Source organism: Musca autumnalis, unplaced genomic scaffold, assembly GCF_047663935.1.
Source record: "Musca autumnalis isolate F117 unplaced genomic scaffold, ASM4766393v1 scaffold_3, whole genome shotgun sequence".
In the NCBI taxonomy this organism is placed as follows: domain Eukaryota; kingdom Metazoa; phylum Arthropoda; class Insecta; order Diptera; family Muscidae; genus Musca; species Musca autumnalis.
In genome coordinates, this window is record NW_027411866.1 from 168708796 (window position 1) to 168735699 (window position 26904).

Consider the following 26904-nt stretch of genomic DNA (forward strand, 5'->3'; position numbering starts at 1 on the left):
CAACCAGAAAATTGGATGTAACATATTGTATAGGTGTGGGGGTAGGGCTATAACCAACAAAATACCACACCAGTACTATGTCCTGATAACGAAATCGCGTGTTTTAGTTTTATTCTGTGAAAAAAAGTTTGTGCACCGACTAAAATATCGCGATTTGACGAAATTTATGTATTGGACGTATGTAGAATTTTTCGATGTTGAAGATTATATTTAATTTCAATAATAAATAGTTTATTTAATAACGATATGCTATTATAATGGAAAACATATAAGAAACAACTGCAATGAAAAACTTGTATGCAATCGGTGCTCAAACTTTTTTAACGGTGGGGGACAAGTGAAGTTTTTTCATGTTCTATGTGGTTGTATTTTTGATATTTGCAACAAATCCAGAAAAGTTATAATCCTAGTGTGGGGTCTATGGTCAAATATTAACCAGCTTTAACAGAATTTAACTAAACCAAAGTCTATCAAATTCTATAAAAATATTCGTAGACAAAGTTTTTGGTGCATAAAATGGTCCAAAAATATATGGGGATTTCTGAGTGAAATCGGACACTTTTTCAAATGAGGTTTCTGATTTCCTTAATTGTTTGCAGTGGTGGTGCTGCTCATCAGCAAAATATTTCAGTATATTTTCAGCTATTTTTGGACCAACGGCTCCAGAGATACCGCGCCTTGAAAAAGTTGAGCTCTGTAAAAACCATATGCAAAGAAATGCTTATAACTTCTTTAATATTAGTCCAATTTGAAGAAATATTTGCTTATATGTTTTGTTGTTGTGTTATCAGCTATTTAATAAAAAATAGAAAAAAATTTGCACAGTAGGCTTGGATGCAATTTTCGCGATTTTATATTTAAAATCAATTTTTAACAATGATTGGCCCCTTCGATTTTATTGAATTTTTTGTACTAAACTACGATCAATTACAAGAATTTTAAGTCCTATTTGGTGGTGGGATTCGAATGATTACTATTTAAAATTTGTCAATAAAAAAATTCCTTTATACCAGTGTGAAACATTTGTTACTTTACAGAAAAAAAAACAAGTAAAAAAGCATTAAGTTCGGCCGGGCGAACTTTTCATACCCTCCACCATAAAATATTCTGAACTAAAATGGAATAATTACTTTTCATTCCTGTCCCCAACTTTAAGTGGGTACGTTAAAATGTCAGATAATGTTTAGGTACATTTATGCTTCACTCGGGAGGCCCTTTTTTATGGTGCCTATATCTAACTATGTATGTTGACAATTTTTGGTGGGCTAGAAATTGGGAGGTACTGTTATATAGGGGTTATAATAAAACATGGGCCTATGTTGACAGTTTTTGATGGGAGCCTTTAATGTCAAATAACTCCTAATTCGGTTAAAATACCGCAAATCGGAGGGTATCGGTATATGGGGGCTATACCAAAACGTGGACCTATGTCCACAACTTTTGTTATATAAGTTTATTGACACTTAAGAACCCTAAATGTCAAATTATAGCTATATCGGTCTGAAAATGTAGTTAAAAACATCAAAACACCGTAAATCGGGGGGCACCGTTATATGGGGGCTATACCAAAACGGGGACCTATGTCCACAACTTTTGTTATATAAGTTTATTGACGCTTAAGAACCCTAAATGTTAAATTATAGCTACATCGGTCTGAAAATGTAGCTAAAAACGTCAAAATACCGTAAATTGGGGGGTACCGTTATATGGGGGCTATACCAAAACGTGGACCTATGTCCACAACTTTTGTTATATAAGTTTATTGACACTCAAGAACCCTAAATGTTAAATTATAGCTAAATCGGTCTGAAAATGTAGCTAAAAACGTCAAAATACCGCAAATCGGGGGGTCTATCTCGCTTCCTTTTGTATGTTACATACAAATGCACTAACACATAATACCCCTTACCACATAGTGGTGTAGGGTATAACAACAATTGCATTAAAGACCACTGTGCATGTTTTTCTTTTTTCTATTAAGTAGCTGACAAAAACAAAAAACAAAACATACAAAAAACCAGTAAGGAAAGGATCAAAGTCGGGCGGGGCCGACTATATGATACCCTACACCACTGTGAATATGTAAAATATAAATCGGAGCTATATCCAGATCTAAACCGATTTTGATATAATTTGGCACATTTATTTCCAGACCGAATTCAGTCACATATTCCAAATATCATTGAAATCCCACTTATATAGCGTGTTTGGAACAGCAAATACGCGAAATCGGCCAAAAATATATATGGGTGCTATATCCAAATCTGAACCGATTTCGATATAATTTGGCACATTTATTTCTAGACTGAATTCAGTCACACATTCCAAATTTCATCGAAATCGGAAATATATAGCGTGTTTGGTACAGAAAATACGTGAAATCGGCCGAAAATATATATGGGAGCTATATCCAAATCTGAACCGATTTCTATATAATTTGGCACACTTATTTCTATACCAAATTCAGTCAAACATTCCAAATTTCATTAAAATCGGACGTATATAGCGTGATTGGTACATCGCATACGTGAAATCGGGCGAACATATATATGGGAGCTATATCCAAATCTGAACCGATTTCGATATAATTTGGCACATTTATTTTTAGACCAAATTCAGTCACACGTTCCAAATTTCATCGAAATCGGACATATATAGCGTGTGTGTTACAGAAAATACGTGAAATCGGCCGAAAATATATATGGGGGCTATACCAAAACTTGGACCGATATAGCCCATCATCGAACTTGATCTTCCGACGGCTAAAAAAATGGTATTCCCCAATTTTCAGCGAAATCGGTCAACAAATGCGACCTGTATGTTGCGAACGGACGGACGGACGGATTCTATGTATATCCCTAGAAGGAACTATGGGTCTATCTCGCTTCCTTTTGTATGTTACATACTAATGCACTAACACATAATACCCCTTACCACATAGTGGTGTAGGGTATAAAAAGATTTGTTCAAATTGGACCAATATTAAAGAAGTTATGAGTATTTCTTTGCATATAGTTTTTACAGAATTCGACTTTTTCAAATACATATACTGAAATGTTGTGCTGATGGGTAGCATCACTCCAGAAAAAATGAAGGAAATCTAAAAAATCATTTTGGAAAAATGTCCGATTTCACTCAGAAATCCCCATCACATTAAATTTTTACCAGTGCAAAAATACCCATCAGTGTAATGCAAGTGACATTTTCTGAGTATTTCTCTTAAGAAACGCCGTTTGAACCCCAGATACGAGGGCTGCATGAAAACTGTCTGGCCCAGGCTGACGCCATTTGGATTTTTTTTTTGAAAGTTTTTAGCCTAAACGTACTCAGAACAGTTTGCCATACGACCATGTGCTGTGTTGTTTACGGTGCCAAAATAGAATCAATTTGCAAAAAAATGGAATTTACTTGTGAACATTTTCGTCCGATCATTTTTCACAACTTTCGAAGTGGACAATAACTGCAAGAGTGCATCGATCAAATTAAATCATTGTATGTCGATAAGCATTACGAAAAACTGGTTTAATGAATTCAATCGGCAAAAAACGAAGGTCATGAGGGATGCCCAAAGATAATGCATGATCGCCATGTTATACATATACCGTGAGATAGAGGCATCCTTGGACATTTCTTCCATCAACTAACATGGTATATTGCATGAACACATGACCGCAAAAATGGATTTAGATCCAATAAAATTGGACAATCGCTTAAAATATTCCATTGTGGATTCGTGCAAAGAAATTGTGAATACGAGGGCTGCACGAAAACTACCTGGCCTGGGCAACACCGCGTGTTGCAAGTTCTTCGTGTTAGATACCGTGAGATAGAGGCATCCTTGGGCATGCAACATCAAATGTTAGTTGGTGGAAGAAATACCAACTAACATTTGATATTGCATGAACACCTGGCCGGAAAAATGGATTTTCTCGTTGGATACAGTCAATACAATACAATCGCCCAAAAAGAGGCTCTTGTGGATTAGTGCAATGAAATTGTGAATAAAAACGATCGCTGTGCTTGAAACGGCGTTTATGATATCATCACAGACGACGAATCTTGGATCTATGCTTAGGAGCCCGAAACAAAACACGAATCGGCCGTTTAGGTCTTCGAAAGCGAGCCAAATTTAACGAAAGTTGTTCATATAAGCAGAACTTCGAAGTAAATGGTCGCCAGTTTCTTCGGAAAAGTTGACCGTGTGGCAACATGAGCACATATAAACTCAAGAAATATTCCAACAAAAAAGTTTTTATAACCCTGCTTTAAATGACTTTTTGATTTCGTAAGACACTTTCTAGGTTTCTAAAATTATCTGAGAGCAAATACCAAGTGTTAGCCATAATATTAGGGTCGATAAAGTGCAAAGGTCATTGAAAATATTTGTTGTTTTGGCTTAAGTTTCATTGCATCACAAATGCTCTAGGGGTCTTAAGTCATTTAAGTCATTTTCCAGGTTGAGATTTGAACCCACGTACCTAATAAAGTGGGTCAAACTTTCTGTAGGATTTACCGGAATATTCCAGTTTACTAAATTAAAACAAAAAACTGGGCAAAATTTGCATAGGTAGTACCTTTTTTCCAATTTTATTCAAACCTATTCAGATGACCCAAAAAATTTAGCACTTTTTTGGTACATTTTTATTATAACAGCGATATTTTCCGAAAATATGGCAACATCGGTATGATTTTTCTTCTGAATGTTGGCATAGTATAGGACTCTCAAATATTATATAGTATGGACCTGTAATCTAAACACAGTTTAAGATAAAAAATTGCAAACATATTCAGATGAGTGGAAGTGTTGTCCTTTGGTAAATAACGATCTTCTCCAATTTTCATCCGAATTGGATAATAAGTTACACCATTACCCTGTGGTATACTATTTTTCATATATGGACGAGATAAAACGATAAAACGGTACCGCCCGAAACTTCTCCACAAACAAATGGCCTCCATATAACGGTATTGCCCGATTTCAAGTATATAGACGTTTTTAGGTATATTTTCAGACCGAATTAGCTAAAATTTGATATATAACGTTCCCATTAATTCAGAAACTTCCCAACCAAAAAATTATAGAAATTTGTTATGGTCATATAACGGTACCGCCGATTTCAGGTATTTTCAAGTTTTGAGCGGACCAAATTATTTAAAAAGTTGGTTCTCTTTGAGAAGGTATATTTTGTTGTTGCTTCGTCTTCTGCACATTGTTGAAAAACCGGCATTTTTATTTTTCTGTCTGGCAGCTGGTACAACCGATTGGTTCCAAAATTTGGTCTTCGTAATATTTTTTCCAAACTATGTTTAAGTTCGAATATTCGCTAAAGCGGTTTAAACGTCGGATCTCCTTGTCCAAACTTAGTTTACTTAGTTCGCACATGGGCCACATCGGTCCACTCCTTCGGGTACCTATCTCAGAAAAGTTCGAAAATGCTGTTCAAGTGAAATTTAAGGTCTGTTCGAGGATCCTTTGGAATAATATACTGCTCCAAAAGTTCTTAATTAGGTGACCAGCTGGAATGACTGGCGTACGTGATATTTATCGAAAGAAATTACAACCTAAATAAGATTCACTTTCAAAATAAACAATGAGGGCTATTCCTTTAAGTACCTACTCTCAACCCTTCAGAGATTTTATCGAAATCGATCTCTGTCCGTCCGTCTGTGATAATCACTCTGGCATTCACAAAAATGAAGATAGTAAGCTGAAATTTTGGGAAGATGTATATTTTGATTGCAGGCAGGTCAAGTTCGATGATGGGCTATATCGGTGCACGTTTTGGTATAGCCCCCATATAACGGTACCTCCCGATTTCAGGTATTTTGACGTTTTTAGTCACATTTTCAAACCGAATTAGCTATAATTTGACATTTAGGGTTCCTAGTGATCAACCTTTACTCCCTTTTTGGTATAGCCACAATATAACGGTACCTCAGATTTTTGGTATTTTGAGGATTTTAGCTAACATTTTTAACCGAACTAGCTGTACTCTGTGGTCACGAAACTTCTCCAAAAAAATCGTCAACATGGGTCCATGATTTGGTATAGCCCCCATATATCGGTACCACCCGATTTTCGATATTTTGAGGAGTTTAGCTACAATTTTCAACCGAATTAACTATAATTTGTGATTCTCAGTGATCACGAAACTTCCCCACCAAAAATCGTCAACATAGGTCCATGTGTTGGTATACCACCCTATATAACGATTTTCGGTATTTTAAGAATTTTAGCAAAAATGTTTAACCGAACTAGCTGCAATTTGACATTTGTGGTGCTCAGTGGCCACAAAAGTTCTTCACCAAAATTTAGCCAACATAAGTCCATGTTTTGGTATAGCCCTCATATAACGGTACCTCCCGATTTTTGGTATTTTGAGGATTTCAGCTACAATTTTTAACCGAACTACCTGTAATTTGCCATTTGAGATTCTCAGTGTCCACGAAACTGTTTCACTTAAAATCGTCAACATAGGTCCATGTTTTGGTATCGCTCGATTTTCGGAAGTTTTTGCGGGTTCTGAAACTGCAATGTTCATAGATGAGAAAAAAAATCTAAATAAATCGCGGTCAAAGTTCACATTTTTAGGTTTTCAGGATTTTCCTTAGAAGTGGCAAGTCTTGGCAAATCTTCCAATTTTGTCACAAAAAAGTCGGCAAAATACGAGAATTTTATAAGATTTTACTTTCGAATGGACGAATTGAATTTCGCGAAACAGGTGCCCGAAGATGTGTTTCTTTATAGACCCTCATGCAACTTGGTGTACGTTTGGAAGTAATTTTACAGTGTGCAAAATGTTTTTGACAAATTGGATACGCAATTCGTTAGTAATCGTGCTCATCAATCATATTAGTTGGTGACGGCGGGGTTTTTGAATCATTATCTCAGGAATTATTGTCTAACCGTCGTAATAGGGACAACATGTTGCAAACAAATTCTAAACAATCCCAGACATGGCTTTATACTTTCTAGGTTTTTCTAGGGTTTCAGGATTTTTCTTGGAAACGGCAGTTCCTATAGAAATGGGACTGAAGAAAATGTTGTAGAGAATTTTCACTGCTACAACATTTTCTTTATTCCATTTCGATAAGACTTGCGGTTTCCAAGCAAAATCTTGAAAAATGTGACATTTGATTGCGATTTATTTCAAAATCCCTTTGTCAATTTTTTTTTGGTTTTTTGATTTTTCTTATATATGAAGAACAATTGTTCCATTTCTAACCGGCATATTGATATAATTTGCGTCAATGGAGCGGTCAAGAGTTGATTTTCAAGTTTCACGAGAAAATATAGTCAATTTCACATGCTAAATGCTATCCGATAATTATCCAAAGTTATTGGCATTTTCCTTGACCAAACCTCTTACCTCGTGCAAAAAGTCAGTATTGAACTATAACGTTTCAGACATTTTGGAATCGATTTAGCAATGTCAGACGGACGTCTGTCTGGTGCGCACGATAACTCTCGAACGGATGAGCCGATTTGGTCCAAATCTTGGCTTTCGTAATATTTTGCCCAAACTTAGTTTTAGTTCGAAGATGGGCCATATCGGTTCACTCATTCAGGTACCTCCCTAACTCTTGATAACTCTTGAAGGGAGTAACCGATTTGGTCCATACTTTGCACATCGTGAATTCTCTACCAGACATAGATGAAGTTCCAATATGGACTCTATCGGGCCACTCCTTCGGGTACCTCCCACACAAAATTTCGGAAAAGTTCAGATTAGGACCTGTTCTCGGATCGCTTTGATTTTTGTTGTAGATACTTGTATTCACTGCCCCCACCCCATACTTCCTACACAAATTTTCGGATAAGTTCACTTTAAGACCTGCTCTCGAATCACTTTGATTTTTGTTGAAGCAACTTGCATTCGCTGTCTCCATTACGGCGATCAAAGTTTTTTTCAGGTGCAAGTTCATACTTCCTGAGAAAACTGTCCGAAAGGTGTAAAAATCACATATGGTACCATATGTAGTGGTTTGAGAGCACGATAACTCTCGAACTGATTTGGTCAAAAATATGACTTTCGTCATATTCGGTGCACTTTCAGTTCGAAGATGGACAATACCGGTGCACAACTTCCGGTACTTCACCCCAAAATCTTAAAAATATCACTAAAATTGAACGGGACAAACAATTTGTCCAATCTTTCGATCTCCTGATATGTTGTCCAAATTTGTTCACCTAGGCTGAGGGTATATCTCTGCCGACTGACACTTTTTTACTTGTTTGTATGACAATTTTTTAAATGACACTCCTCCTTGATTTTATTCTACATCACAATTGTAAGATCGAAAATCGAATTTTGACTTCGATTACATATACCTATTGTTAAGCTGGTACACATTGTCAGTTTTGAATGACAGCTTTGTTGTTGCTTGCTAGTGTGGCCGTTCATTTTTGTGGTTGCTGGACGGTTGGACAGTTATCGATAATTGCAAAAAATCGTCATTCAAAACTGCCAATGTGTACTGTACTTTAGGCGGGGTACACACGGTCAGCTTTGAATGTCAGGTTTTGCTTAAATAATCGTTTGCTTGCCGGTGTGGCCGTTCATTTTTGACTGTCATCATGCAACAACAAAATTGTTTGATGTTGCTGGATACTTTGACAGTTATCGATATTTCCGAAAAATCAACAGTCAAAACTGATCGGGTGTACCCCGCTTCAAGGTGAATAAATTGCCAATATATTGGCAGGGGTTTGAGATCAAATAGAATAAATGAGGATAGTCTAATACATAATATGAACATGCAGGCTTTAAAATCGATCTATACAAGAACGATTATGGTACGTTTAGATTTATAAATCAACTCGGTTTCAAATGTCAATTCCATAGCGTATACGTCAAATAAATCCTACCTATAAATCCACTGGATTTTATTTCACGTATACGTCATGGAATTGACATTAGAAATCGAGTTGGTTTCGTAAATCTAAACGTACTATTATTCACAGCTGGTGTTGATTTATGAGCGGATAGAAGGAGGTCAACATATTTACCGAATATCACTATAAAAAGAAGAATTATGCTATTTTTGCAATGCATGATTTGTGCTCCATACATACGACTGTCGATGCTTTAATTTCTTTTAAAAATTATTAAATTTTAATATAATATTTAAATTTGTTATCCTTCATTATGTTTATGATTAACAAAAAATGTTAAGCTCAAATCCGTTTATCTATTCTAAAGCAAATTTTCAACTGATTAACTAATAAGCATCTAACAGATTGAGGAAGGCCTTGGATTATTTTTAAAAATGATTCTTTTTCTGGAATTTTTACCTATAGAGAAATAACCTAATATTACTGCGACGAGATGTATTGTGTTGGATGAAACCTCAATACTTCAATCTGAACAAACAAAAAATTAAAACAATAAGTAAACGAACATAAAAACACAACAAATAATTGTTCTTTTAGAAAAAGACATTTGTTTACTTACATGTGTTGGACTTGCATTTAATTTTGGAAAATTAATATTTGTTGGCTTTAGCTGCAAGGTCGATGGTTTACTGGGTGTGGGTGGCAGACGACGACCACCACCACGACGATGGTTTAAATTTGGGTAACTGTGTTGGCCATGGGGTCCACCTAAATTCCAAAAAGCAGAAGACGGCAATAAGTTATTAAAATATATATTATCATAAAGTTGTATTTAATGTGTATTTTTTTTTTTTTTTTCAATGAACTGAAGAAAAATATTTATTTATGATTGAATAGATTTTTTTGTTTGTTTTGAATGTAAGTAATGGACAAATGTATTTTTGTTGTTGTTTTCTTTACATGTTAAATGATAGGAGGAGGAGGAGATACATTAATAATTTTTAGACATTGAAAAATAATAAAAGTGCTTAAGCTTTCTGTTTTTGTATAACATAAAATGAGGTTTGAATCATGCGTATGATAAGGGTTTTTAGATTGATTTATGTATATAGTTGGATGAAAATAAAATGTTTTATCACACCGTCCGACAGCCAAATTTACACATGAACCGGACTATATACGTCCGAAACTATAGGAAAAATGGAGTATAATGGCACTTAAGATTTTTCGTTTTCTCATCCTGTTGACCAATCAAATTTCAAAGGACAACATTTTTCAAAAAATATATATATTTTAAATACTTGTACTCATCGCACGATGCTGGTTTTGGTGTAATATTAAAGAGGAGAATTTTGGCTTTGTATAATCATTTTCATTTATTGCATTCAATGATAACAAGAAATCAAAAATGTCCTTTAAAATTAAAAATATATCTTAATATCCTTTATGTAGTGCAACCCTTCCCGAAATTTCAATATCCTAGCTTTGTAAGTTATTTTTTACTAAATATTTACATGAAATTCTTCAAAGAAAACAATACATGCTATTATACACCATTGTGCGAGATGGACAAAATTAAAAAGAAAATACGAACAAACCATATTATGACACCGCAGCATGACAGAAAACCAAAAGTGAGAATAAGAACCGCAAAGAACTTTTGTTTGTACTCGGAGGCAAAGTTGTAGCTCTTGTCTTAAAAAATTCTGAACACATGAAATCCATCAAACCACATCTTCAAGGTCAAAATCGTCAAGGTAAAATTTCCTTTATAATTTGTTCTAGGGTTTTGGTTTACAGAATATGGTTTGTTCGTTTTTTTTTTAATTTTGTTCGTGAGTTTCGTGAGCGTAAATTTACTCTCGCTCACCACCAGTTAGAGTCAAGTTGTGAGCGAGAATAAATTTACGCTCACGAAACTCACAATGCCTCACGCTGATATATAATAGCATGTTTTGTTTTCTGTGAAGAATTGCATGTAACTTTTTATTATCAAGTAAAAAGTATCAGTCGGTATCATGTCTGGGGTCTTTTCAGAATTTTGTGCCCCTTTTTGGACATTTGAACTTGCCGACAAAAGTGTTGATTAGGACTAAGTCAAAAAGTGGACCAACTATAATGGACTATGGAAATGGACCTTTTTTAGGGAGTCATATCTTTTCGATAGATATCGCACCCACTAGTCATTTCAGTGGGTCATCGTATACATTTTTGACCAGTATGCCGGGAAGTATGGGTGTCGTAGGGGATGGAAGATACCAAGCAACGGTCCTGACCGGTTTTAACATGGCAAAGCCCAGGTTTTATCTTGGTCCCTCTTTCATCTCAAGTGGACACTGACCTCCCCGTGGTGTCACCTGGGGAACTGCCTCTAACACCGTTAAAGGTAGTGAGCTAACATGTGCCGCGCGTTCTCCCATAAGAACGTTAAAAACTTGGGTTTGGGCGTCGGGTTAGTAACCCTCCCCTAGAAAAAACAGCATACTATGAAAAAACGAAAGAAAAGAAAAACAACCTCCTCTAAAGTTGACGAACCCCGCAAACGTTTTAAGGACCATGATCTGCGAATCTGCACCTGGAATGTTCGCACACTTTATAGAGAAGGTGCAGTCTTCGCATTGGCAGACCTACTTGAAAAGTACAAGGCCGATATTACTGCCATACAGGAAATACGATGGATTTGGAAAGGCGTCACAACAACACCTAAAGGTGACGCACTGTATTATAGCTGCCATGACGTAAAGCATGAGTTTGGCTGTGGATTGGTAGTTAGTCGGAGACTAAAACATCTGGTATCCAGCTTCACTCCAGTGAATGAAAGATTTGCTGCAATTCGAATAAAAGCTAAATTCTTCAACATCAGCTTTATTTGCGCTCATGCTCCCACTGAAGAAAAGGACGAACAGACCAAAGATATATTTTACGAGCGCTTAGAAGAAACTTATGACCGTTGCCCTGCCCATGACATTAAAATTATTCTAGGCGATTTTAATGCCAAAATTGGAAAGGATAATATCTTTGGCCCAACAGTTGGGAAATTCAGCCTTCACAGTGAAACATCTGACAATGGTATGAGGCTAATAGACTTTGCAGCTGCAAAAAACATGGTAGTTAGCAGTACCAGATTTAATCATCTCGATATTCATAAGGGCACCTAGGTGTCGCCAGATCAAAGAACAAGAAATCAAATTAGTCACGTTGTGATAGATGGAAGACATGCATCAAGCGTGTTGGATGTACGATCGTTCCGAGGAGCAAACATAGTCTCGGACCACTACCTTGTTGCAGCCAAGGTACCTACCAGATCAAACGTAGCAAACAAAGTGCGAACAGACACAACACGGAAGTTGGACATCGGTGAGCTGCAATCACAACAGATAGCCACAGCATATTCCACTCAACTGGCCCAACTGCTTAATCAAAGCAATCCTCGTCCCGATAACATATCAGGACAATGGCAAAACATTGCCCACTCCATGCAAACAGCCGCAAAATCAGTACTTGGATACCAGAGACCCCGCACCAAGGAATCCATGGTATGACCAAGAGTGTAGTGCTGCTACCGAAGAGAAAAATGCGGCATATAGGGCTACTTTACAATCAGTGGCAACACGTAGCGCACGAGAGTGATATCGGGAGAAAAGGAGAGAAGAGAAACGTGTTTTCCGCAAGAAAAAGAGAGAAATGGAAAAGCGGGAGTGTGAAAAAATCGAGATGTACACGAACCAGAATGAAGTCCGAAAATTCTACCAAAGAGTCAAGCATCAAACTGATGGCTTTGGAACTGGTACATCCTCCTGTAGAGACCAGAAAGGTAATCTGGTAACTGATACAGATAGTATGCTAAGGATATGGAAAGAGCGTTTTTCCAAACTGTTGGTATCCAATAGTAGCAAAGTCGACGAAGATACCACAGATCCAATCCCAGAAGATGGTATTGAATGTATACCACCCGGCCAAGATGAGGTAAAGACAGCAATAAACCGGCTGAAGAATAATAAGGCAGCAGGAGCTGATGGCCTACCAGCCGAGCTGTTTAAAACCGGAGGCGACACTCTGATAAGGTGTATGCATTAGCTAGTTAGCTCGAACGCGTACCCGACGATTGGAACCTGAGCATCCTGTGTCCCGTCCATAAGAAAGGAGATAAGACTTTATGCTCCAACTATAGGGGCATAAGTCTTCTCCCTATCGACTACAAGATAGTGTCAGGGATATTGTGCGAACGAAATAATTGGACCATACCAATGCGGCTTTAGACCTAGCAAGTCCACCATTGGCCAAGTATTTACCCTGCGGCAAATCCTGGAGATGCAGATCGACACCTACCATCTTTTTGTATGAAGCAGCCTTCGACAGCCCGCTACGTTCAAAGGTATTCCAAGCAATGTCTGTATTTGGTATCGCCGCAAAGCTCATTTGGCTTTGTAAAATGACTCTAACTGACACAAGATCTTCAGTTAAAATAGTAAAGAACCTCTCCGAAGAGTTTTGTACCAAAAAAGGTTTCAGGTAAGGAGACAGCCTTTCGTGTGATCTTTTCAACATCCTGCTAGAAAAGGTTATACGAGAGGCAAAAGTCGAAAGAAGTGGCAGAATCTACACCAACAGCCACATGTTACTTGCTTATGCTGATGATATAGACATCATGGGACGATCAGTAAAAGAAGTAACCGATACCTTTATAAAGGTCGAAGGAGAATCTGCGAAAGTGGGTCTGGCGGTAAACGGCCAAGCTGATGGTGTCGACGCGCAATGCGCCCATTGAGATCGGACCAACTGTTGAAGTTGGTTCCTATAATTTTGAGGTAGTAAAATACTTGTTGGTATACCTCGGCACCTCCGTAAACACAACAGGTGTGAAATAAAAAGAAGAATTGTATTGGCCAACAGATGCTACTTTGGCTTAAGTAAGCACTTTAAAAACAAAGCCACAACTCGTCAAACAAAAATAACGCTTTACAAAACACTAATACTACCCGTGCTGATGTATGGTTCCGAAGTCTGGGTACTTGCGCAAGCAGATAATGCAGTGCTTGGTGTGTTTGAGAGAGAAAATCTTCGAAAGATCTACGGACAGATCTGCGTTGACGGTGAATATCGACGTCGTATGAGCCACGAGCTGTATCTGCTATACAACGACATCAATATAGTTAAACGCATCGAGATGCAGCGATTGCGTTGGCTAGGCCATATCATAAGAATGAGCGATGATGAACCCGCTAAAAAGGCGTATAAGTTCGAGCCACCGGCGGTGCACGCAGAATTGGCAGGCCAAACAATAGATGGCGCAAACAAGTGGATGAAGAGATGACATGGCACGGTATTCCAAAAACCGAAGCACTAAACAGAGAGAATTGGAGATCTTTTCTTAGTTCGTCTATGGAACAAATGTTCTGTAATGGGCCAGCTAAGTAAGTAAGCTTGGATATTGAAATTTCGGGAAGTGTTGCACTACATAAAGGATATTAAGAAATATTTTTTTGAACAAAATTGTGGGATGTTTTCAAAGAATTTTTTAGTATTTTCTTTTTCGAGGACATTTCTGATGTCCTTGCTATCCTTGAATGCAATATATGAAAATTATTATAGAAAGCCAATATTCTTCTCTTTATTATGACACCAACAACAGCATCGTGCGATGAGTACAAGTATTGAAAATATTTTTTTTGAAAAATTTTGTCCTTTGATTATCCTTCAAAAGTTCAACAGGATGAGAAAACGAAAAATCTTAAGAGCCATTTTACTCCATTTTTTCTATAGTTTCAGACGTACATATATAGTCCGCTTTCTGTGTAACGCAATTTTTTGAAAATTGCCGGACTCTGTTATTTTTTAATTTCTTTAATGGTTGTTAAATGTAAAGGTAACAATGTAAGAGGATGTCCAAAAGGAATAGGTTATGCATAACAACCGAGTGTCAATAATTATTACAATGAAGACACATAACCTTTTAACTCGATGTATAAATTTTCTTTATATACTGGAAATTACTTATCATTGGAAATTAGAGACATTTCTTTAAATTTATGTGATTATATCCAATGTAAATTTTATTTTCATCCATATATGATGCTATCCTTAAATCTAGTAACTAATCCAATACCAAAATAATAATGAAATTATAATTACACCAACAAATATCTACAACACAAGTGCAAAACACCAAAAAATAATTAAAAAAACAAATAGGTGAAAACAACACAAATACCCACAAAACGGAAAACCCATTTAAGCAAAAAAAAAAAAAAAAAAAACAGTAAAGACAGCTTCAATATATCCAGCACAAATTATATCGAACGAATGAGAATTATTTCTATATTGGTAGATGAAGTAAGAACGCATAACCCACTGAAGTAAATGATAGATAAGTTGTTATGATGAAACATGGCGCAAGTATGACATGATGGCGACGCAAACATTGACATTGTTAGTAAACTAGATTGGATTCTTTGATTATTATATATGTAAGGCAAACGTTTCTTTTGGTGGTTGGTTATTCAGATGATGATTGAGGCCACAGGAGACATGACATTTTATTTTATTTTTTGAGTAACAGAAAATTATTAATCATTAATTATTATTTTATAATGGGACAAACTCGATGATGGCCAAATTACGAAATGCATTTTCAATGAAGTTGTGACTGCTGCTGACACATTCAACTAAAATTGTTATAGAATTTTTCGAATTATTATTGTTATTGCAAAAATATGTTAACTGCTCTACGAAGACAGCAAAAGGAAGTATGACTGTAAGAGTTTTGAATGATGAGGCGCTTGTTGTTCTTGTTGTTGTTGTGACTACATTCTCTAGTTGCGTGTCCTTTGAATGTGTAATTTGCTAAAGAAAATTGGAAATATTTAGTTGACTGTTTTTTTTTGCGGTGGGGATAGTGTTTTAGTGTTTGTTGTTCTTCGAATTAAATGGTGTGAATATAGATTTGGGTTAGAATATTCCTTCCGAGCTAAATGCATTTGTTGATGAATTGTATGGTATTTCATTTTGTTTTTCCAAGATTCAGAAATAGACAAACGAAATACTTAACGGACAGTGTTAACTGTGACAATGAACAAGAGGAACAGATCGATCGAGTATAACAAATTTTATTGCATTATGTTATGTATGAATGTAAATTGTTGTATGAAGCATGTATGTTTGACATAGGCAAGACAGACAGACAGAAAGTTAGAGAGAGAGATAGAAACATAGAATAGAGTTAGACGAAAAAGTAGTTTTAGTGTAAGGCGATTTGTTTCAAATTTTTTGTTGGTTGGTTTTTTTTTAAATAATGCGCATGTTAAATCAATTATTATTTTGCTGTATGTGTTGTTATGACTGTTGCGTATTATGTAAGTGAGAGACAGAGAGAGAGAGAGAAAGTACCCATATCAATCCCATAGCCAAGTCTATCTCTTTCACGCATCTCCTGCAATCGTGCAGGACTCGGTGATCGTGATCTTTGACATAGACTTGTTGTCCCATATGAGGGATAAGGCAGTTCAGGGCGTCTGGTGTGGCCACCATAACGTGACGGTGAAGGCGAACGGGCCGGACTTGTCGATGCTGACCATGAACCTGTATTTTTTATATTTTTTGGTTTGGCGTTGTTACCATTAAATATCGAAAAAAGAAAAAAAAAAACAACAAATAGGCAATAAATAATAGATACACATACGAAGTTAGGTTACAAACGAAAAGTAAAGTATAGCATTTGTGGTATCTTCTCTTTTTTTTTGTTACTTATTTCATTAAGTTTTATTTTTTTTTTATTTAGAAAGTCATTTTTTTGGGCAAAATAACATGAAGAATACAAAAAACAAACAAAATCAATAACAAAAAGTGATAAAAAATTTTTTTAAATATCAATTTAAGTAAAGTATTTTATGATATTTGTATATTTAAGCGTAGTAAAATGCAAAACTCAAAATAGATAGTTTTAGGTGAAAGAACAAAAATGTTAATAGCTTTGTTTTATAACTTGTCTCAAATGGCATTTATTCCCTAGATTGTGTCAAATATCAAAACATAGTAATTTGTTGATGCATTCATATAGAAAATAGAGAAGGCGGATGATAGGCAACTATGTAAATGTTCACAGGGAAAGTGTATGATAATAGGATTTTTTGAAGGAGACATAGCTTAGTGCAATCGTACGCCTTCATAGTTTGAAAATACCGAAATACGGAATGAGTCTGCTCCGCTCCTTAAGGGGTTATCCCTTGTTGTGTAGACCAAAAATAAAACTCATTTTTCATGAATTTTTTTCAAAGAAACTACCAGTACTTTTAAGTAGATCTTTTTTCATCTGAAAGGTCACACTTTAAGCTACTTAGTCGTTGAAAAATATTGCATAGTTTTGTCGTAAGTGGATATCTGCGAATTTTTTTTTTTTGTAAAAACCGTTTGCACCGTGGTTCAGAATAGTTTTTTCCTTGTTAAAACTTTGTAACTTTTGAAGGGATAGAGATATTTTCATATATTCGACAGATAACATAATCAGCTTTCCGATGCTTTAAAAACATTCGAATTCGGTCTAGTAGTTGCATTGGTTTCAAGGTCAAAGTTTAAAATTTGAGTTATTTTTCATATATTTCATATACGAGTATGTTCTACCTATTTAAAAAGGTCAAACACCAATAAGCAAAACATAAAAATAAAAAAATAAATAAAAACATTTTTGGAACATTTTTTTTTTCAAAATTAAAAAACGAAATACTCCTTTTGTTTTCACAAAACTCATATTACTCTTATAAAAACTAATAAATTAAAAATTTCTATTTGTGTAAAAAAGTTCAGTCTCCACAGTGAAACATCTGACAATGGTATGAGGCTGATAGACTTTGCAGCTGCAAAAACATGGTAGTTAGCAGTACCAGATTTAATCATCTCGATATTCATAAGGCCACCTGGCTGTCTCCAGTTCAGAAAACAAGAAATCAAATTGATCATGTTGTGATAGATGAAAGACATTCATCGAGCGTGTTGGATGTACGATCGTTCCGAGGCGCAAACATTGATTCGGACCACTACCTTGTTGCAGCAAAGGTATGTACCAGATTTAACGTAGCAAACAAAGTGCGAACAGACACAACATGGAAGTTGGACATTGGTGAGCTGCTATCACAACAGATAGCCACAGCATATTCCACTCAACTGGCCCAACTGCTTAATCAAATTACTCCTCGTCCCGATAACATATCAGGACAATGGCAAAACATTGCCCACTCCATGCAAACAGCCGCAAAATCAGTACTTGGATACCAGAGACCTCCACCAAGGAATACATGGTATGACCAGGAGTGTCGTGCTGCTACCGAAGAGAAAAATGCGGCATATAGAGCTACTTTGCTATCAGTAGCAGCGCGTAGCACACGAGTGAGATATCGGGAGAAAAGGAGAGAAGAGAAACGTCTTTTCCGCAAGAAAAATAGAGAAATGGAAAAGCGGGAGTGTGAAAAAATCGAGATGTACAGGAGCCAGAATGAAGTCCGAAAATTCTACCAAAGAGTAAAACAACAAAGAGAGGGCTTTGGTACAGGCACATCCTCCTGTAGAGACCAGCAAGGTAATCTGGTAACAGATACAGATAGCGTGCTCAGGATATGGAAGGAACATTTCTCCAATCTGCTGGTATCCAATAGTAGCGAAGACGATGATACCACAGATCCAATCCCAGAAGATGGTATAGAACGTATACCGCCCGGCCAAGATGAGGTAAAAACAGCAATCAACCGGCTGAAGAATAATAAAGCAGCAGGAGCCGATGGCTTACCAGCCGAGCTGTTTAAAACCGGAGGCGACGCGCTGATAAGGTGTATGCATCAGCTAGTTAGCACCATCTGGCAGGAAGAACGCGTACCCGACGATTGGAACCTGAGAATCCTATGTCCCGTCCACAAGAAAGGAGATAAGACTGTATGCTCCAACTATAGGGGCATAAGTCTTCTCCCTATTGCCTATAAGATAGTGTCAGGGATATTCTGCGAACGACTAAAGCCAATGGTCAACGAAATAATTGGACCATACCAATGTGGCTTTAGACCTGGCAAGTCCACCATTGACCAGATATTTACCCTGCGGTAGTAGAGAAGACCCAAGAGATGCAGATCGACACATTTTACCTTTTTGTCGATTATAAAGCAGCATTCGACAGTCCCCTCCGATCAAAGGTATTCCATGCAATGTCTGAATTTGGTATCCCCGCAAAGCTCATCCGGCTTTGTAAGATGACTTTAACTGATACTAGGTCCTCAGTTAAAATTGCAAAGAACCTCTCCGAAGAATTTTGTACCAAAAGAGGTTTCAGACAAGGAGACAGCCTTTCGTGTGACCTATTCAACATTTTGCTGGAAAAGGTAATACGAGATGCAAATGTCAAACGAAATGGCACAATTTACACCAGTAGCCACATGTTACTTGCCTATGCTGATGACATAGACATCATGGGACGATCAGTAGAGGAAGTAAGTGATACCTTTAGGAAGGTCGAAGCAGAATCTGCGAAAGTGGGTCTGGCGGTAAACGGCAAAAAGACCGAATTGATGGTGACGACGCGCAAAGCGTCCATAATGCTCGGACCAACTGTGGAAGTTGGTACCTACAATTTTGAGGTAGTTAAAGACTTCGTCTACCTCGGCACTGCCATAAACACAACAAACAACATCAGTTGTGAAAGAAGAAGAAGAATTGTATTGGCCAACAGATGCTACTATGATTTAAGTAAGCAATTTAAAAACAAAGCCACATCTCGCCAAACAAAAATAACACTATACAAAACGCTGATACTACCCGTGCTAATGTATGGCTCCGAAGCATGGGTACTTGCGCAAGCAGATAAGGCAGTGCTTGGTGTGTTTGAGAGGAAAATTCTTCGAAATATCTAAGGGCCGATTTGCGTTGACGGTGAATATCGACGTCGTATGAACCACGAGCTATATAAGCTATACAAAGACATGAATATAGGTTAACGTATCGAGATGCAACAATTGCGTTGGATAGGCCATATCATGAGAATGAGCGATGATGAACCCGCTAAAAAGGCGTATGAATACATGCCACATGGCGGTGCACGCAGAATCGGCAGGCCTAAGCTTCGATGGAGCATACAAGTGGATGAAGAAATGAAAAGGCGCGGTATTCCAAAAAATCAAGCGAAAAACAGAGAGGAATGGAGATCTTTTCTTAGTTCGGTCTATGGAACAAATGTTCCGTAATGGGCCAACTAAGTAATTAAGTAAGTAAAAAAGCTATAATTTATATGTGAAAAGGTATAGAAAAAAACACACATTTTTACCCATGTATTTTGAACAAGTAAGAATGGAACTTACAGACCTATGACACTCTATCAAAATCTGTCAATGAGTATAAAAAGTCTGGAAAAAGAGACAAACGACAATGGATTGATGAACAAGCAAACCAAGCTGAACTAGCTACAAGAATAGGCGACGTCAAATCGCTATACAACATATCAAGGACATTGTGCGGAAAACAAATTACACCAACAAACCTATCATGAGCGATTTGGATTCAGAGCGAATCGTTCCTGTGTTGACCTTATTAACACTGTAAGAATAGTATTGGAGCAATGCTATGAGTTTCGCACAAGAATATACTTGGCATTCATAGACTTCATGAAAGCTTTTGATAGTATTAACCGACTCTCTCTATGGAATATTCTGGTACGACGTAACATATCACCTAAAATTCTCAATTTAATCAAGGTCATGAGGTCTTTTGAGATCAAAACAGGGGTAAAACAAGGATGTATTCTGTCACCTATACTTTTCATTCGTGCCATCAATGATGTAATGCGTCCAGCTTTGAATGGCAGACGTAAAATCCAGTGGACGCCGTTTAAACACCTGGAAGACTTGGAATACGCTGATGACGTATGTCTACTGAGCCAAGTAACTAGTCACCTGCAGGAAAATATCAAATCCATTAAAAAAGAGTCGCGTTCAGTCGGGCTCTAAATCAACATCTCAAAAACTAAGTCCATGCCGGGTGGCTATGGAGCGAACTCGGATTCACACATCCGCATTGACAATGTTGACATCGAATGGGTGGAAAAATTCAATTACATTGGTAGCCAAATAACGATAAAGGGTGGAGCTGAAGAAGACATCAACGATCGATTAAATAAAGCAAAGGTTGCTTTCGGGATGCTTCAGCCTATTTGTAGATCTCGACAAATCTCAACACACACCAAGCTTCGCATATATAATTCGAATGTGAAATCTGTCCTTACGGATGTCAAATGTCAGCGGCAAATTTTAAACATTTGGTGGCCGAACCGAATACGAAATGCTGAACTATTGAACATCGCCAATCAAAGGGCAGCTCCCGTTGAGGTTTGTCAACGGAAATGCTGCTAGATGGTCCCACCGTACGATGACCTGCCGAAAACATTGCTCGTCAAGCGCTTCGTTGGAATCCCCAGTATAGAGGCCGGCGTGTTGGTGCACCAGCTAAAACGTGGAGAAGGTCGATCGGTCCAGAACTACAAGCTGCAAACTATTCATGGAACGACGTCAATCAAGCATCGCACAACAGAGTTCGATACAAAAGAATGGTTGAGGCCCTATGCTCCACAGGAAATGAAGAATAACAGAAGATGAAGAACTTATTATACCATCCCCCATGAGTTGTTCTGGTATGGGCTAGGTCAAAACGTGGACCAATACTGACAAATTTTCTTGAGAAAGTTGTTGCCCCTAGAAGAGACTAAATAACAAATTTCAGTCATTTCGATGAGATAATATGGATAAAACCTTGAAAATACCGAAAATCAGGAGGTACCGTTATATGTGGGCTATATCAAAACGTGGAACTATGCTGATGCATTTCCAGGGAAAAGTTTTTTAACCCCAAACAAGACTAAATACAAATTTTCACTCATTTCGGTGAGAAAATCTGGTTACAATCTTCAAATTAGCGAAAATCGGAAGGTTCAGCCTGGACCTAAACTGATAATTCTTATCTGGAATACTTTATGCCTCCATGGAAAACTAAATGCCAAATTGCAGCCATTTTGGTGGGATATTGAGGCCAGACAGACGGACATGGTTAAATCGATATTATAGGGTCTCCGACGAATATTCCGATGTGTTACAAACGGAATGACAAATTTAATTATACCCTCCATTTATACTAATCAAGAATATATATACATTATAGGGTCTCCGACGAGCATTCCGATGTGTTACAAACGGAATGATAAATTTAATTATACCCTCCATATTACGGTGAAGGGTATAAAAAATCAAAAAAGAAGTGCTCATCTGACGGAAAGGGGCGCGTACATATGAATATATGTATGTCGCATCATTCCGTGAAAACGAAACTTTGTTCCAAGCTATTCCCTAAAAGTTCTAGTCTACTAAATTTGGAATTTCACTAAAATTTAGTACCTGAGGAAAAATAAAAGAGCTCACTTCGTGTAAACTCTACTGTAATTTATTGAAACGGTTCTTAAAGACAACAATCCTACCTTAGTAACGTAAACATCTATAACAAACAATAATCTAAACAATATCTATAATAGTTTCCGAGAAATACCTATTTCTTTCTCCAGAAAGTTGCAAAAATTACACATTTTCCATAATTGCGAAAAATGGTCGTTTTTAGGAGCACGCCACACCCACACCTTCCAATATTTTGACCTAATTTTTTGTAGTTTCCATAGTTTCAACATGTTAACTATCGAAACCCGTATGGAAGTTAGCAATCGGTGACGACAAAAGATTGGGGTTTTAGCCACGAAAATCGATTTCTTAAACACGGTGCGGTGCAAACGATATTTCGAAAACGAATGGGCCGATCTGAATATATGTATTTTAGTGAGCATTTTATGAACATATTAATTTTGTTTTTAAGCGAATGAGAATTAAAAAAATGTGAACTATCAATGTCAAAATTTCGATTTTTTTAAGCGCGCAAAAATCCAACTTTATCTCGAGAACTAATGGACCGATTTTCATATATTTTTACGAGCATTTTAAGAACATCATCGCTGAAATAGAACTTAAAAATTCTATTTAAAAAATTTTGAATTTTCAATGTCAAAATATCGCTTTTAAAGAACAAAATTTACCGTTTTATTTAAAAAATTACCATTTTGAACGGTCAAATCTCAGCCAATTTCACTCCGATTGGATTAAAATTTTTTTGGGGCATATTCTATACTAACTGCTCTACAAAATAAGCCCATAATTGTTTTCCAATTTGTTGAAAGTAATAAATAGGGGTAACACTTAAATTCAAAGGCTAATGTGTTGGGTTTCGAATCCACCTTTGCATAAAGCGCCCACTACTGTGAGAAACCATAAGAATCCCATTTTTATAGAGGGTAGTTATTGTGATCATGACTTCAACATTATATTTTCTCTAAATAATTTCCGAGGTGTGAGACCGAAAATGCCTTTCCTCGATAATACCCCTACACTTACAATGTTGGTAAATATCGCTTATGAAGAAAATAAACCTTTAAAATTCGAATGATTGCCAAATATTCCCAATATTTTAAATCTAAATTGAGACAAAACTTTATCTTATTTAATTATACTTAATGGCAATTATTCTTACCATTTCAGATTAAGCCTCTTAGATATTGGTAAGAAAAAAATTACGTTAATAAAAAATATGACTCTATATACAATCCCTTTATATTTATATTCACTTTACATTATTTAGCTGTTGAAAATTCCAAGCGGATCTCAAACATGCAGCACCACTGTGTCTCCCTTTATAAACTTTAACCTTTACTATGTTTTGATTATTTGACAGGCTTACGAAAAATACGTCTTTTGGATAAGATTATAAATATAAAAAATAATGGTAAATATGTGGAAAGTTTAAAGTGTTGTGCGCTGGAATATGTTTTTACTTAGTGTAAAGTGTGACCTTTTCCATTAGTAATTAGTAAAATATACAAATACGACAACAATTTATTGACACTTTGCACCCTGAGCATGAAATGGGATTTTTGTTTGTTTGTTTTTTTCTTCTTATGCATTATGTTGCTTTTTTACAACAACATACAACATTGAAATAGTGTCATGCAATTGTTTAAATTCAATGTTGTTCAACATTTTTCTTTTAATGTGTTAGTGTGGTTGGTTGTTTTAATCCACAATGTTTTCAGTAGTTTATTTATGTATATCAAGTAATGGGAAAAATTACACAGAAGAAAGAAAAAAACTCAAAAATATAAATTTACAATAAACATGCCTAATAAAATAAAAAATAAATGTAGAAAAAATATGAATGTTTTTTTTTTTGTTAATCATAAAAAGCCATAGGAAATTTTAAATAATAATTTTAATTTAAAATATTTTTTTATTTGTATAAATATATATTTTGTTTTAGAAAATTTATATTTTAACAGTAGTTTTAAAATTTTGTAATTAATTTCAATTTGTAAAAATTAAATACCTCTTGGATAACGCGCATGATGACCATATCCTCTTGGATGACGGGTTTCCTTGACCATCTCCACCACATTAGATACAGTATCAGAGAACCCAATATCATGATGTGTGTATGGATGGCCACGCCGTCGAGGACTTGGTGATCTATAAAAGAGAAGAGTTGTTTTTGTTGTTTGTCAATGAAATCACACACAGTCCACAATTAGTTGAAGAGGAAGAAGAAGTATAACAGCTAGGGCTAGCTAAAACAAAAGATCTCAGATTTGTAGGTAATGTAAATGGTTTTTAGGGTGTATCCTAAATCGGAGATCTTTAGTTTATCACTAGCCGGCATTAATGCGTGATGTTTTGTTGTAGAGACTTTTAAGCAGTGCTGATGAAAGCTTCAGTTATATAGAAAAGATTTTAAATTTGCCGTAGAAAAGTTAGTTAGTTGATGGCGATGAGGTATTATTATTCTCGTTTTGGTGGGGAGAGAAAAGATCAGCAGCTTCGCATTTTGGGCTTTATAATTTTGAATATACAAATTCTTCATGAAATATGACCTAAGAAGAATACAACAAATTACGAGACGAAAAGATCGAAGACAGCTCAAGAGTATGATGATAATCAGCTAATGCTTATAATTTTCAATTCTAGATACATAATGCATGATTTCAAAAATCTAGAGAAAAAATGTTCAGTAAAAAAGATTTCTGGAAAACAATCGAAACATAAACATATAAAATATAAAATCTAAAATATAAAACAAAAAATACAAAATTTAAAATAAAAAAAATTAAATATAAAATTTAAAATATAAAATTTAAATTATAAAGTATAAAATTTAAAATATAAAGTATTTAATTTAAAATATAAAATTTAAATATAAAATTTAAAATACATTTAAACTTTAAAATTTTAAAATAATAAATTTAAAATATAGAATATAAAATTTAAGAATAATATATAAAATTTAAAATATAAAACATAAAATATAAAATTTAAAATATTAAATTTAAAATATAAAATATTGCATAAAAAATATAAAACATATAATTTAAAATATAAAATTTAAATATAAAATTTAAAATATAAAATATAAGATATAAAATATGAAATATAAAATTTAAAATATAAAACATAAAATTTAAATATAAAGTATAAAATTTAAAATATAAAATTTAAATATAAAATTAAAAATATTAGTTTTAAATTATAAAATAAAAAATTTAAAATATAAAATATCAAATTTGATTTTTTTAACATCAGTCTCATCTGCGCCCATGCCCCGACCGAAGAGAAAGACGAACAGACCAAGGATATATTTTACGAGCGCCTAGAGAGAGCATATGACCGCTGCCCTGGCCATGACATTAAGATTGTTCTAGGAGATTTTAATGCTAAAATTGGGACAGAAAATATTTTTGGTCCCACGATCGGAAAGTTCAGCCTTCATGCAGTAACATCCGACAACGGAATGAGGCTGATCGATTTTGCAGCGGCAAAAAACATGGTAGTGAGCAGTACCAGATTCCAACACCTCGACATACACAAGGCCACGTGGATATCCCCAGATGGGAAAACAAGAAACCAGATTGATCATGTTGTGATAGACGGAAGACACTCGTCCAGTGTGTTAGATGTCCGATCGATTCGAGGAGCGAACATCGATTCGGACCATTTCCTTGGCGGCAAAAGTGCGATTTAACACAGGACGGAAGCTGGATGTCGAGAAGCTGCAAACACAACAGATTGCACAAGCCTATTCCGCCCAACTGACTCACATGCTGGAAGACGGAACTGTTTGTCCCGATAATGTGAAAGCGCAGTGGCAAACAATAGCCCACTCACTTCAAACTGCCGCAAAATCTGTGCTTGGGTACCAAAAACCACCACCTAGAAATCTATGGTACAATCAGGAGTGCCGTAAGGCTACTGAAGAAAAGAACGCGGCATACAGAGCAACCCTGCATTCAGTAGCAACACGAAGCGCGAAAGAAAAATATCGTGTGAAGATGAGAGTGGAGAAGCGTATATTCAGAAGAAAAAAGAAAAAGCAAGAAAAAAGTGAGAGTGAGAAACTCGAGATGCTCAGGAGTCAGAATGAAGTTCGCAAATTTTACCAGAGTGTAAAACACCAGACTGAAGGGTATGGTGCAGGCACATTCTCCTGCAAAGATCATGAAGGGAATCTGGTAACTGATACAGATAGCGTACTGAGGATCTGGAAGGAGCATTTCATGAATCTCTTAGTATCGAATATGGGCTGCGATGAAGATACACCAGAACCAATCGCAAACGACGACGTTGAATGTCTTCCACTTAGCCAAAGCGAGGTCATGACAGCAATTAATCGGCTGAAAAACAATAAATCAGCAGGAGATGATGGGCTGCCCGCCGAACTGTTCAAGACCGGTGGCGAAATGCTGATAAGGAGTATATAATAATTATATATTTATAATTGTTCCACAAACATCCCAGACGGGACAGGGGAGACTTCTCTCATATCAATGAGTGCACCCCGATTCATATTAGCTCAATGATATGGGACCTACTGTTTATAGCCGTGTCCGAACGGCGTGTCTTACGACACCACTTTATAAAGAAGTTTTACATGGCTGAAACACTCAGGAAATGTCGCCTACATTACTGAGG

General features: G+C 36.1%; 1 protein-coding gene across 1 annotated transcript in view; it reads right to left on the minus strand.

The window, feature by feature from the left end:
* Window positions 1-26904, minus strand: part of cac (calcium voltage-gated channel subunit cacophony) — a 541297-nt gene that overhangs the window by 2550 nt on the left and 511843 nt on the right. The window contains exons 30-32 of the mRNA XM_073975285.1: window positions 24272-24411; window positions 16223-16414; window positions 9456-9604 (exon numbers count right to left, since the gene is read on the minus strand). Of these exons, the coding sequence (XP_073831386.1) occupies window positions 9456-9604; window positions 16223-16414; window positions 24272-24411 (481 nt within the window). The remainder of the gene's footprint in view (window positions 1-9455; window positions 9605-16222; window positions 16415-24271; window positions 24412-26904) is intronic.